At 41.3% G+C, this 15,188-nt stretch overlaps 1 protein-coding gene and 1 long non-coding RNA gene across 4 annotated transcripts in view; one reads left to right on the plus strand and one right to left on the minus strand.

The window, feature by feature from the left end:
* prage (RNA exonuclease prage) overlaps positions 1-10,990 on the plus strand; it is a 21,326-nt gene extending 10,336 nt beyond the window's left edge. For all 3 annotated transcript variants that reach the window (XM_018021081.2, XM_026811848.1, XM_018021071.2), the window contains exons 2-3: positions 1,646-1,867; positions 6,296-10,990. In XM_018021081.2, the coding sequence (XP_017876570.1) occupies positions 1,646-1,867; positions 6,296-7,980 (1,907 nt within the window). In that variant the 3' untranslated portion in view covers positions 7,981-10,990. The remainder of the gene's footprint in view (positions 1-1,645; positions 1,868-6,295) is intronic.
* The window catches only part of LOC113464076 (uncharacterized), an 18,314-nt gene extending 6,031 nt beyond the window's left edge, over positions 1-12,283 (minus strand). Inside the window, exon 1 of the long non-coding RNA XR_003388901.1 lies at positions 12,136-12,283. This is a non-coding gene — a long non-coding RNA (uncharacterized LOC113464076). The remainder of the gene's footprint in view (positions 1-12,135) is intronic.
* Between the last annotated feature and the right edge of the window lie 2,905 nt (positions 12,284-15,188).

Genomic DNA, 15,188 nt, shown 5'->3' on the forward strand with positions numbered 1-15,188 from the left:
CTCTCATTCTCAGCTACAAAAAAAGTCCTATGCAATTTTCCTGTAGGACCTACAGTTTAGGAGTTATTGAGAAAAAACGAAATTTTTTTCCAAAAGTTCGCCATTTCGGCGCTGGGATGGTCGGATTTTGTCAGTAACCATAAAATGCGGAATAATCGTACTTAACTCTTTAAATATCGAAGTTAAAAGAAAAAGAACTTTTTTTTAAGCACCCAATTGAGCTTCGGTAATAAGTCCTGACTTTTGAATTGGCTTGTTTTATTCTTGGAGCAACCTTGTTTGCTATCAAGGAGGTTTACGGTCTATCGATTTACGGTAACTACGTGTTGCGAAGCCTCCTACGATAATTTCAAGATACTTGCATGTACGTATATGTAAAATAGAGAAATGAAAATTGATTTATCGCACGGATAAAGGATAGTTGATTTTAAAATTGTTTGATCATCGTTAGCATAGAGATTGCGAAAAATAAAGAAGCAACTCTCGTCTCTCTTAGACTATTAGATTGTCACGGAGATAGATATCCTACTGAATAATTTATGAAACATTTAGTTTCTCATCACAATCTATTTTCTAGATTATAATTTAACCGAACAATTTTAAACCACGCAGTATTAAGTATTATTATTGCCGCGAAAAAACATTGCAGTAACGTCAGTCGCAATTTAACGATCCATCGTAAAAAGTTGAATACTTAAAAAAATACACGATTTTATCCTAAATAAAAGGTTGTGCATACTTAAACATTTTTATTACAATATAAAACAGAATCGAATGAATCATGAGCTCAGAAACAGGGTCTTGGATTTTTTTGATTGCCGGATTAACAATTAACAATTAAATTTCTCTAAATCTCAATCAGCAGCTGGAACATTCTTTAATTATGAATTAACTTCAATCGTTCGAATTTCTTCTAGTTAAACTGATTAAATCATTTTAATTCTTAATTAGTGAAATTCGTACGTTAATTGCCAGTTGATATACAAATAAATTAAAGATTTCATTATTTATAAGAAATAATGTTAACTAAGCAGAGAAAAAATTATTTGTTCAGTATTCTAATTCCGTAGTCAACAACGTTGACCAAGTTCATCTCTTTTGACGACGCCTACTCCTTCGCAAAATTATAAGTTGACTCCATACTTCCACCACTGATTGGTTGGTAATTTGTCGGAATAAGTTCGTCCAGGGGGTACCAAGGTCGGGGGTAAAATTTACCTGTTAGGGTAAATTCGTACCTATGGTCAGTTGAGTTTTATCTGCCTAGGTCAGTAGACATAGAGCTCAACTAGCCTGAGTCTGGGTATTTTTCACAAGTTTCTGAAGTTAGTTTACGTGGTAGACGATTTACTGTGCGGATCTTTGATCTCGCGTGCTATATAGTACGTGCAATCCCGCTTTGTTTTGCTTAGCCGAGATAAGGCGAATACGCGTTTAACTAGTTAAGGTTGATACTGCAGAAGAAAAATTCAGCGAAATCAGTCGAAGCAAGATTAAGAAACAAATCACGTGTGCACTTGGTGAGAAATTTTACACGCTTCTAATGTATCCCTTACAATAAACGGCACCGGGTCTTATCGAAGTCTCGCTTTTCGGAGTCGAAGTTTCCTTCATTGCGTGACTCGTTATTTATTCATCGTTCCAGATGCCGCAGAACCGGAGAAAGTGAAACCGGAAGATCCAAGGATCGACGCGACGAGCGGATCGACCGGGTCGACCGGGAAACGCGCGAAGAGCAAGAAGAGACGCGAGGCCCAGCAGGAGTTTACGCATTCGTGGATGGTTGGTGCGTTAAAGGGTCACACCGCCCCTGTCCTCGACATGAATTTCTCCAGCAACGGCAAGTTCCTGGCAAGCTGTGCCGAAGGTATGTGGCGCTTCATCCTTGAAACGCATACGGGGATGATTCATGTTTTCCAAATTGAATCGTGTCTCATTGCAAGGTCGCGGATTTTTATGGTATTAGTTTACAAGATTCACTTTTGCTAAACACTGCAATATGCGCTTGGATTTTTTTATAAGCAACGTTGGTTTTCTTTCAAATGCACAGAATATCTGCTATCTACTCATCGAATCATTTATTCCAAAGCAAAACACGATTCGCCCCCGTATGCATTATTTATGTATCTTTATCAGGCATCTTCCTTATCGCTTTAGCGCCGGATGAGAGATTAACCAATCGTTTTGTCAATTCTTTATCAGTTGCAAACGCGTTATTCGTAGTAGATAAAGAAAATATTTCGACTGCCTTGTCCGCGTGTCGTACCGTTGTCCCTGTAATAAAGTTAAAAAGTCTCGGCGTGAGTCATAAATCAGCACCGGCGACATTTATTTTGAAAATTTCCATTGGTCGATGGTACTGCATTGACGTAAGCAACAATTGCCGCGTGTTGCGCGAGAAAAGCGATAAAAAAGTTGCGTCTCCGATAGAGCCTCCATTTTTTCTTCATCAGTCCTCCGAACGCTTTCTTCTGCCCATGCGAAATAGGCACCGAGCGCCGTGTGTCCGGCGGCTTCTTTTCGTTTTGCATGTTTCATTTGCCCGCGTCGGTAACAAAAGTTGATCTCCGTCTCCGCTTGCACTGTTTCCGACATGATTTACGATGTTTGTGTGTACTACACGGCTTGTGACGTTTCTTCTCCGTCTCGTTCGTGCTCGGAGATAAACGTGACCGTGTACAGAAATAAGAATCGCACGAGTAATATTCGTGCACGAGAAATACGAGAGCACCGGTATTGTATTTATCTATTTCGATGTTTTAATTAATTCGCATTCCTTCCGCGTGCAGAAACACTTTAGTGTCAAATGAAATGCAAGTATGTTTGCATGCGGAGAATTATTGCCGTGAAAATTGTACTTAAAAGTGCAATTGAGAGGCTCGTTATCATAAGATATGGTCGTACGCCGATACATTTTAATAGCCGGTTTGTACTAACTAACGGAAGGTACACTCGGAAAGGAAACACGTTTTTACGCGAGAGGAACGGCTTATTACCGGTTAACCCGTTCACGATTTTTCGTTCGACTCCTATGAAAAGAAGTAGACGGGCCGAGAAATGTAGGTCGGTCGCGTGTTCCGAGTGAAATCAAGCCTACAATCTCTCTCTCTCTTTCTCCCTCTCTCGGACAAAAAAAGAAGAAACGGTTATCCCGATATATCGGATATTCCGTTTATTCGTGCCGTTCGCTTTTTCCCCTTGGGATATATAAACTTTAGAATCCCGGTTTATCGTCCAATTACCCGAAGACGAAAACGAGTAGTGAAAGTATGAAAATGTGGAAAAATCGCTCGCGCCCGAACGACCGCTTTCACTATTTCATCTTTGAGATCGAAACTGGATTAAGCGGCTCGATTTCTCGTTGAGGACGGCGTGATGAAACTTTTATTTAACCGCCGGCCGGGTCATCCATAAACCAACAAAGTTAGATGGGTTTTCGCAACGCACGCTGTCGCATAAGGGTTAAAATATTTGAACGACTCTCTCGGTGTACCGTATCCTTTAATGGTCCACGTTCGTGGGTGACCCGTTGGCCATGGAAGATTTTCGAGTTTCTCTTCTTTCGTTCCTCCCGGTCGGGATTAACCTCGAGTCCTCAAGCACGTTGCACATGCCGTCCATACGTCCATGTCGTCACGCGGAAAGAAACAGGAACGTTACCCGGAAAAAATATCTTATCTGAATGCACCTAAATTTTCTTATCATTGTGTCTCCTTTTTTTTTCAGTTTAATTACATTTTTTTAGCTTACATTTTGTTTTAAGACTACGTTAAAAGTTTTATAGCGATGCGTAACACAGAATTGGTCAGAATCTATTGAAATTTTATGTCCCATTTGTTGACATCATTGAAAGATTATTCGCTAATTAATATGAGTCATCGGTCTACGTGTATGAACGGTAGTCATGAGTCATTCTCTTTGTAAAAATTGTGTAAGAATTCAGTAATTTATTTTTGTTCGTATCAACGATCATTCCGAATTGAGTTCTGCGAAACGATATATAGAATTCGGGGCCACTGTGCCCGGTCGCCTATCGCTCGCCTTCTCGATACGTGTACACGTAACAAGCGATTGTAACGAGCTAATAATAGCGCGACGTGGGAAATTCTCTGGCCTTAAATCAAGCCCACCGGTTTGAAGCGACAGATTGCTTATGTCCACCGTCCCATCCACTCGATGAACGGCTCGTCATAAGCCGATAATTCGGTGTACAAGATTACTAGAGTCAGCCACCCTTTCCGATGCTAAATCTAATTAGCCAGGTCCCCCGATTTCTCCTATTCGCACGTCGTTCCCTATCGCCCGTTCGTTGATAAAATACTTATCTGTGTATTAACAGTGGAACCAGTCGATCATAACAATTTTAATCTAATTTATTTTATCTATTCCATCTGATGTTGTGGATAATTCGTATACGGGTGCATTGCATTTTCGAGATTCTTAATCGAACCGGATACTGGCTCATTTCCTTGGACCACGCGATCGCGTGCTGGGCGTTAGTCAGAGACTGGTGGGATTTCCTCAAAGAATCGAGCGGAGGCAATGGCGGATGATTTCACTAAATGACGCAACGGTACATATCGAAGCCGGTCATTCCTGCGAACGGGGATACCGTGTTCCGTTATCCGAGTCACTGTCGAGATATTCTCTTCCGTTTTCTTCTTCTTATTCTTCTTCTTATTTCGATCTCTCTTTCCTTTATAAAGCGGAGCACACGATTTTCGATATCTGAACGAATGACGAAGTTAGATTAAATAGCCTTGCATAAAAGAGACTTGCAATTTTTTAAATCGTCATTGAAATTGATTGTATTTCTCTTAATTGGAAATTTTTGAAATGTGAATCAATTATTGCAATACTTTCGATTATGAACGGTTGTTTTTAAAAAGAAATTAGGATATCTGGTTGAGAATTGAAGAAACAGTCACGGGCTCAGGATTGAAACTGTTTATCTATTAATAATCGTGAGACGAAATGCAGAAACGTGATAAAATATTGGCAAATACCAGAACGTGCCAAGAAATGTACAGACTACTTAAAAACTTTATGGTTTTAGACGAAATTCCGGGTCAATCGTGCAAGTCATCTTGTTATCGTCACTTATCTTGATGATCACGAGATTTAAATTCGCCTGAAAAAGATTGTGTTGATAAAAACTCAGAGATTTCGTAACGAGTTGAATGGATTCCAGCCAATTTCAAGTTCTGTGTCACGCGGCTCGAACATTCCCTGAAACGCGATCATTCATTTAATAGTAAATAGTCTACTTTGACTATTTGAATAAGATTCGACAAACATTGCACTTACGCGACTGAATCGCTCGTTTCGCATTTGAACGCGTGCTATATGAAAAGAACGGTACATCTGGCTTCAAAAAGAAAGCGGAGGACCCTTTCCGTGACGCGTGTTTGGCGAAAGTTTCGCGAATCGTTGACCAGACACAAGAAGCGTTAAAACGGTTCACCTTTTAGTTAACGAGAGCGCGACGCCACTCGATTTCATGCCTCCTTTTTTTCACTCAACGCTGTTAAAAGGATCTTGTCCGAAGACAATCGTAAACTTTATACTTGGAAAGTTGTACAGCTTTTTTTTTCAATCAGTTTGCTTTTCATGCTCGCAACGATGAGCGTTGACTCTATCGGATATCGATTTCCCTTTAACGAAAGTCGATGCTTACGCGTTGACATATTGTTACTCCTTTATGCACAGACAAAAATCACACACGTATACGTTACTTCATACGTCCGTGGCAAGCTTTCACTTTCATCTTCTTCTTTTATTTCGCTCGGGGAAAATTAACAATCGCGAACATTTGCAATTTGTTTCTTTTAATCGAGGTACCTATTAAATCTTCCAATCGGTCACGCTGGAATCGTACCAAGTTTATTTCCATTGTACACGGCACCGGTTCAAGGCAGATATACGGTCTCTGGGTCAAGAGCGGCTCGGATCGATCGCGACCGCGAGTTTTTGGTGCATCGCTGATCAAGCTGTGGTTTCATGCTTGAGCAACGTACACCAAAAAAATAATTCTCATTATCCTCTCTGTTCACTTCTCACGTTCAAAGACAAGATCTCCGAATGTAGAACACCTCACCGAACAAACATCGCGAATGAAACTTGCAAATTGTCTCACTTTTGATAAGAAATGCAAGAAAGAAGTAGTATAAAGAAAATCATAGCTGCATGGTGTGTGACGAGTTACCCTAACAATGTCTAATATAGGTCACAAACTATAATCCTCGCTTGCGGACGATGAACTGACGTATATATATGTTTTGTGTGTGACATAAAGATTGCGGGCTGCGGCCGGAAGAGGAGATGCTGGACCCTGGCGACACGGATTCCTACGCCGCCTGCAAGGTGAAGCAAGAGGCACCGACAACCAACAAGCAAGCGTCTAGATGCAAAAGCAGATCTTCGACCACGTCGACTGCATCCAACGACGCATCCAGTTCGTCAACGACAGCTAGCACATCGACCGATTTGTCGCCGTCCGTGAAAGAAGATCGGGCTATTCTCAGCCGGAGGCAGCGAAAAAATCGGACAAGAACCCCTCGGGATCAGCGCCGTGAAATTCGGGAGGACGAAGATGAACAACCGACGCAGGAGAGGCATCGATCGAGACACGGTCACTGTTCTACCAGACATTCCGAATCGATGTCCACTAATGCAAATCGGAGAGATTCCACCTCGCGAGGTCAAATTCCGAACAATACGCGTCCGGAAGAGAACGAAAGCCAGATTCCAATTAGCATGAGCGGCCATTCTGTAGAGTCGACTATCGTGTGGCGCAGTCAAAGAAATAAAGTGTACTATTTCAGCGAGACGTGGCTGAATACTATGCTACACAGGTACACATTGACTCAAGAACAAATGATGGACATGGGATACCCGGTGGAGTGCGGCATCTACCCGGGTTGCGCCTACATAATCATTCTGCGAAAGCATCCGACCGGCCACCGTATTCGCGGCTACCACCGCCTGGACGTGAACGCGCGTGAATTCGTTCCTGGAAGTGGCAGAATCTGCCAGATAGAAAGCGAAGGAGACAGCGGACATTGTACCGGTAGCTCTGTCGAGAGTTCTGATTTGGAACAAGAGAGCTCATCGGACAGTGATAACATCGGCGAGTCTTCCGCATCTATCGACTCCTCCTCTTCCGGGTCGAGTTATCAGCAGGAAACTAGAAGAGACCGTAGCCCGAACATCAACGAATCCAACAAGCTTCCGAGGAAATGCGCCAGGTGTTACCAGTACTTCTTCGTGAATAAGGAAAACGGAGAGTACGTACAAGAAGAATCCTGCGTATACCACTGGGGCAAGTTTCGTAACGGTCCTGTGGATAACATGTGGGAGTGTTGCCTTGGTCTGGCAAACGATCGGGGCTGCACCACGGCCGAGAATCACGTGTGGACGGGTCTAGATGAGGGTTGCAACGGCCCATTCCCGAATTACGTGCGCACGAGGTCAGTGAGCACCGGTTCCGCAGACATCAACTTGGGTGTTTATGCCCTCGATTGCGAAATGTGCTTCACAAAGCTAGGACTTGAATTAGCCAGGGTCACAGTCGTCGGCTTAGACGGTGAAATTGTGTATGATACTTTGGTGAGGCCGATCGAAGAGGTGATCGATTACAACACGAGATTTAGCGGAATAACAGCAGAGGATCTCTCGAAAGCGTGGAAGACGCTCACGGACGTTCAAAACGATCTTACGAGCTTCATTTACGCGGAGACCATCCTCATTGGTCACGGCCTGGAAAACGACCTCCGCGCGCTTAGACTGCTGCACTCGACTGTTATCGACACGTGCGTGGCCTTTCCGCACGTTTTCGGATATCCGTATCGCAGCAGCTTGAAGACCCTCGCGAGGACAATTCTGTGGAGGGACATTCAAGTGGCCGAACACGACTCCGCCGAGGACGCGAGAGTGGTTCTTGATCTCATGCTCAGGCGGCTAGAGCTTGATCTCTTATAAAATAGTGAAAGACAAAACGAACTGCCTTCACCGATTCTGATGGATGAATACGCATTAGGATTGTCCAACGAGATACGATCACGTCTATTATTAAAAAGTGTTGATACATGTCTCGAAGCTTGTTACATATTTACAAGTATCGATTTTGATATATTATATCAATATTCCGTAGGATGCGGATCGATCTCTTTGGACAATTGTCACACAATCCATCAGAATCGCTGGGGTCGTTTGTAACTGATGAACAGTACATATTTACGCGTATTATATAAACGTAGTGAACGGACAGTCGGGTTTTCTTAAACGCGAGACGAAGAAACTGTGAAGTAAAACTGATTTTTGATTCGTCCGCGTGATCTCGTGAACTCGATGGCGGTTCCCAGCACGCGTAATCGCCTCTTTTTTTTCTGTTTCTTTTTCCGAGTACGGTGGATCTATTGTACGGGAACCGAAAAGTAACAAAAAAAAAAACTCTTCCGTCAGTGTTCAGTTCCAAGTGAAGTCTGTGATACGTTACATATACAAGAAGAACATAACGAAACTCTTAATGCGCGATCCGAAAACGTTTTAGTGTTCCCCACATTTTTTGGGACGCGCTTCTCATTCGCACAGATAAATTCAGATTCGAGGCGAGTTCACACGGTTCAAGCGTAATTTAAATTGAAAAGGTGTAAAAATAAACGTGATTGATTCGTTACAATTCAAGGTAAAGTGCTTATACACTTCGCTTCGAATTTTGTTCAATTCAAATTCACTGTCAATGAGCTCAATTGTCATTTATGCAAAAGTAAACCATGTTAATTCGCCTCCACAACGTACACACACGCATATACATATGCGATTCATAATGTTCGATATCATGCATAATAAGGCGCAGGTGAATTTTTTAAAGGGCCGTAACACTGCCGAGTAAAAAGTTCGGCTCAATTCACTTCTATATTTTTTCTTTATACATTTAGAATCTCCATTATGATCAAATGTATTCATTTATTTCGAGTCATCTATTTTTTTCAATTGCATTGATAAGCGTTCACTTTGTGAACTGATCCGAGAAGATAGGTGCTCGTTGTTTGTACATAAAGAATTTTTTAAACGATCTTTAAGCAATAATTATTACGTAGCGATAAGATCTAAGAGAGTATTATTTACTTCCTTTTATCAGACGAATCGTACGACGCGATGAAATCCAGTTAAAAATAAATATAAAAATATAAAAACAGTCGAATAAAGGAGAGAGAAAATCAGATTTCGGGAGACGTTTTTCTCGGCAGTGTTACAACGTTCATTGTACGAAACCTATATTTCAGACGTCGTCTGTCGTACTTTAGGTTTGTAGCATCTTCGAGTCTCTCGCACGATCATACGAGAAAAGTAAGAATACAAGTTTGTATTCTATACAAGTTTACACCTCCTCAATTTGAGTACACGCATTATATATGTACATATATATATGTATACACGACATATATAAAAGTATATGTGTACACACACACATATACAAATAAAAACTGTGCGCCTGTGGTCATATACCCTAACACGAGCTCTTCTCTCATACATATTTCATCCCACGTTGTTTTTTTGTACACGTACCCAACGAGGAGGAGGACACGCGGCGTCATTGATGCTGGTAAGTGTCTCTCTCGGGCTTCCACGCGAATGATGGCTTTGCATTTAAATTTACCTCGAAAAAGAAACGACGTCTAGAAAATGTCGCTAAACGAGGACACGCAGCCGCTCCACCGCGAGACCAGACATTACTCTTGATTTTCTTGGTATCTCTGCTCGTGCTCGTTTCGATAAATACGAAAGTTTATCGCGCTTTTCGGTAGTTTGACGAAACGAGCTAAAAGAAGAAGATAACGAACGTTATCAGTACGTGTAGGACCCGACATTCTTTTTTCCTTGATGAAACGTCGTCTGATTTCTTTTCTGGACAAGGAGAAGCGAACGTGAGCCGAATCAAGCGACATTTTTATAATTGGCCACGATAATCCATATCTTTCGCGTCCGTGTGCCGCAATGTTTCCGTTTCGTACGTGCGCGAGCATGTAAACGATCGAATGTTCGACTCCTCGACAACTGTAACCGAACGATTTCGTGGCCCTGCTGCGAATTCATAACGCATAGCTGATAGCGATTTTTATACTTAATTAGCCGACATTAATTGACGCCTCGTGTACTCGTGCGACGCAGCTGAGAGAACGACTTTACAACATATATTCAGTAGCTAAACGATGCCGAATTATCCTGAAAACTTCTACATACTTAATTTTATCAATCCTGCCACCTCAAGTTTTTTCCTTATTATTTTTTAACTTATCTCGACTCGCGTCAAGACGTTGTCTTGTCTCTGCATTCTTCATACAGTCTCTGTGTATATACGATCCATCATTCTCTCATGATATTGAAACATATTCTCAGAGAGCGTTTCTCGACGCGCGCGTAATCCGTTTGTTGATAGCGCGAGCCGAGACGCAGCCTCGTTTTCATTAACACGTGACAGCGACGCCGTTTTCACGTCGGAGGGAGAGAAAAGCAATACCGTCGTTCATCGCTTTGTAAATAGCATAATATTTATTCGAGAGCGAGACTAAAGTGTACCTGTGCATTCTCCTGGAGGAGGAGTTCTTTTAGGGAGCTACGACTCGCCAGGGGATTCGTTCACCCTTGCTCCGTTCCTCGCCATCCCTTTTTTATAACTTTTCATTTGTACGTGAGAATGTACTGCGACGAATACATTTACAATCGAGTGAATAAGGAAGATTAGAATATCGTGTCTCTAACAGTTGTAGAGATCACGCGTATATTTTAATTGTATGATGCATATCCGAAGAGTTGCTGAAAGTACTTCGAAACTCCGAGTCAGGGACGTTGATATGAAACTCAGAAAAGCGAGCGAACGAGTTTCGAAGTGGTTTGAGCAAGCGTACTTGTAACACGAACATGTAAAACTTATTGATTTTTAATAAATGATGGATCGTTTCGATCCGGAATCCGTCGACAGGTGAAATTTCATGTGAATTTTGAGTAAGCATTAACCATCTCCGAGGTACGATCGGGTTACGCAGCTCGACGGGCGATCCTTCTTATTGAGAAATATTCTATTCCTTATCACCGGTGGAGGATCTTTCGTTCCTTTTTCAGAATATTGCGTTGGATGAGAGTTCATGATGAATCATCATCGACCTTGGAGCGATCTCGTTCGGAGCTCGCGCGATCGCCGTTAAGAATTCGTTTTGTCGAAACGATGATGATGATGATGATGAGATCTTTACGAATAATGGCCGATTGGAAAGCTTGTTTTAGAGACAACAGGCATTCCTTCTGCTCCACTGAGTCGGAAACGTGTATTTAAATAAAACAGAATCACGAAATTCGAATCATCTCGTTTCTCATTGTTCGAAAGCGGAGAGGCGTTTCCATTCCATTGAGTTGCTGAAAATAAAAAGTAAGAGAACAGGAGAAACGAATCCCCGCGAGTCACGTCCCTGAGAGGAGACAATGCGATCTTGTACCGCGACACGAATTCTGCGATAATGTGCACCGTATAATGAACTCCCTTTGTTGTCCTTTCCATTTCTTTTCTACCCTTTAACAACGGCCGAGCACTCGAGAGTGTGTCTGCCTTCTTTTATCGTCGAGAGCGTGATACGTAGCTGCGGATAAAACTGATTAATGCAAATTGCGAGGGGAAAAGGTAAAGACGAGAACGTGACCGAAACAGAATTCGAGAATCTTTCATTGAAAATTGTATCTGATCGAGCGAAGTTTCACAGTGGCATCAGGTTAGGTTCGTGCACGTTGGTGCTCGCGACGTGAAATCGTAATTGATTCGCGGCCAATCGGTGGCAACCATTATGGATCTGGTGGCAACGTACTACTGATCATCGATTAACTTGGTCGATGACTGCATCGCCTCGTTGATACAATTGCGGCCCGTGTGTATATATTTTTGTTCGGTGACGAGGAACGAAACAAAGGATGCACAGGGTACGTACTTTGCGTCTCCAACGATCGTTTACCCATTATTAAGCGTTAGTGAATAGAATGGAGGAGTGAAAAACGAAGGCATCGCGTGAACGGAAGAAGAAGGTTGCATAAGGACGGAACGATGACAGAGGGAAAGAGAAATATAGAAGTCTAATCTAAGATTACCTTCCGTCCCCTTTTTCCTATAATTTATCCGTCGCGATTATATTACTAAAAAATCATTGTCATAACTTCGAGTTTCACGATGACCCTTTGCAGGTTTCACATTTTTGTTCGCACTGCTCGTCACAAATCCCCGAATTGTCAAATTGGTTTCCTCGCTCTATCTTGTTCGTAAAATTTCTCGTCGTCGTGAAACTTCGGTACTAGTCGATCTTCTTCGCGTCTTGGAAAGAAGATCGACGTACTGCCAAAGTTTCCACATCGTGTCTTTTCTTGTCTTCGCAGAAACATGCAAAGGGTCGAGAGTAATATTTATCCATTCTTCCGACTAGGTTTATGTAATAGATCTATACTTGAACATCGCCGCGTTTGACTCTGTCGATTTCGCAATTAGTTTTAAGTTAATCTAGTAAAGGACGTGGAAAATGCAATAACGATCGCGACGCTACCTCCGAGAAAAGCAATATTTTAACTGCCCTTAGATTAACGCAGCGCCCGAGGCGCGAACTCGCGACACACGATATACAAGTATAATATTCTCCGTACTCTAAGCTTAGAATAATTCCTCGATTCATAGGTAATTAGGTATTACCAGCCAAGCGAATTTAGAACGTAAGGGTCGTGTAATTACAGTTAAACGACGCAGTGTCCAGCCATTAACCGGAGCACGTAATCATCGAAACGCGAGCATAATTACCTGCTCGTAATGATTTCCGTGTTCTTTGACGGGTTCTCATCGCGCGAACACACCAGCCCGTTAAGGTTGTATGAACACTTACATAAGAACAATGACAAAGCATTGAAATTTTAACAGTTACTAGATATTACATTAATAAAACGCTGTACAAAATTTTAGAAATTTTACGAGTCTATTATAAAAATTATATCATCTTGATTTCATTTATGAAACGATATGAATGCAACAATGACAGAATTTTGTAATTTGATATAATTCTTAATACATGATTTAAGAATGTTTTAAAGTTGAATTAATGTCAATTTCGAGGATATTATGCGGCGATGTTCAGGTTATCGACAGGATAGTATTTGTTAAGTAAAAATGAAGAGTGGAAAGTTCGATGGTAGCTTCCGGTTGCATCTTCGTTTCACGAGTACAAAGGTCACAACCAGACACGTAACATAATTTTGTTCCAAGAGATTGCGGTATCTTCCGTAACTTTCTCTTTCTCTCTGTACAAAAGTCACACTCGATCGACTCTTTTTCGTCTAATTACTAGACTGCATTCAAAGAATAATGTACAGAAAATGTAATTTGCAAGAGCATGCATTGCAGGTGACACATCGTTATTTCTAAACGATCGAAGAAGTTTCAATTTACATTTATGTTAGTTTGCTGAAGAATCTGCAGCCTACTAATTAAGACCATGCGTTCTAGCGTCGGATTACAAAAGGTGGATTCTATCGATTTGGCTTATATTTTATGGATCGAACGACGATCGTTCAAATATCAAGAAATAATTTCCCTTTTAAGCTGTTTGCATCGCGTGGCCGTGTTTGCTCGAACCATGGTGGAATATTCCGTTTGAAATACGCAGAGAATTATTTCTAACGAGCTGACCCATGGGTTCGTTTCGTTTCACATTGGCAACGTGTTTCTATCCGAATCCTGAAACATGTTTTTCGGTAGAGAATCAACGTGGATACGTTTCGTCGCGATGCAAATGGTTTGAGGAAGAAATATGGTTAGCGTGCGGAGAAAGTGTTCTTTTCTTTTCGGAAGAAACACGATATTGTGATCGCGACTAGAGTTGTGGAAGATTAAAATGTAAATATTTGTTAAGTTGGGTGTGTATTTCTTTCCTTGAACCCGATTTAAAACAGTGAAACGTATCGTTACGTTACGTGGCCTGCAATTTTACTTCTTGTGCAAAAAGATTACATGCTGAATCATAGATTCGGTGAGAAGAAATAAAAAGGAGGAAATTGGGATCTTTGATTTGTTTTCAACGTGACTAAACAAAAATCGATTGTTTACAAGACCGTATCGGTTATTATCTTCAAGACTTTCTTAGTCCTCTCTGATAAGACCTTTTGGAAATTTTTTTCATAAAACGTTTGCCACAGCATACGAAAGATTAACAGCACATTATGACAGTAATTAATGACAAAGGAGTTTCCGCTTAATAATCCATAACAAAGCAATTCTTTTTTCCTACAAGATTATCATGACACAGGTAATACTTATTGAAGTATAGATCATATATAGGCAATCGATATCTTTCTCGATAACTGCGAAATTTTTTATTTAGAAGTACCGAAAAGATATGAAGATTATAACCAGGAATCGACTTACATATTCGTCGACCTTTATACATATTTAAGGTTACATAAACCCTTACATAAAAGACAATGACAAAGCATTAAAATTTGAACAGTTACTAGATATTACATTAATAAAATACTGTACAAAATATTAGCGCTATTAAAAAAGTTGTTACATCTTGAATTCTCATATCGAATGAAAGACTTTTCGTTTGAACAGAACTTTCAGCCGCTATTAATAACGCTTTTAAGTGCAAGTAGCTGCACAAAGAATCGTTCGTCGACGTTTTCTTTCCTTCCTGCAACTGTACATACAACTGTACTATTGTAATTGTCCAGTCTGGCTGTTAATTTCTAAGCGACTCTCTTCAATTGAACGCGGGCCAAGTTTAAACATACCGTTGAAAGTATCAAAGCTGTCGCTATGCATCTTACGCAACCGGCGCATTACAATACATTAATTCAATTGATACGGTCAACTGAAGCCGGTTTATCTACGTGCGTACGCGTTACGAAATTTCTTCGTGAATCTCCGTAATCTTCCCCAGCGACGTAAGTCCGGAAACCGAGCAGAACCGAGAAAACGCTTCGATTCCGGGGTCGCGTGCTACGCAATTGTTGCACAACGTACGATTATTACATTTCGCATTGCGTAACCTTCCTACCGATCTCTCATCGAAGACGGCGCTGAAATATTTATCTATCCGCCTAGTTAAAACTGGCCGTGAAACGTACAACGACCAGTCGAGAGACGGTTTATCAAATAACGAGAG

This window comes from Ceratina calcarata, unplaced genomic scaffold (assembly GCF_001652005.2).
Source record: "Ceratina calcarata isolate Rehan_Ccalc_2016 unplaced genomic scaffold, ASM165200v1 scaffold114, whole genome shotgun sequence".
Classification (NCBI taxonomy): domain Eukaryota; kingdom Metazoa; phylum Arthropoda; class Insecta; order Hymenoptera; family Apidae; genus Ceratina; species Ceratina calcarata.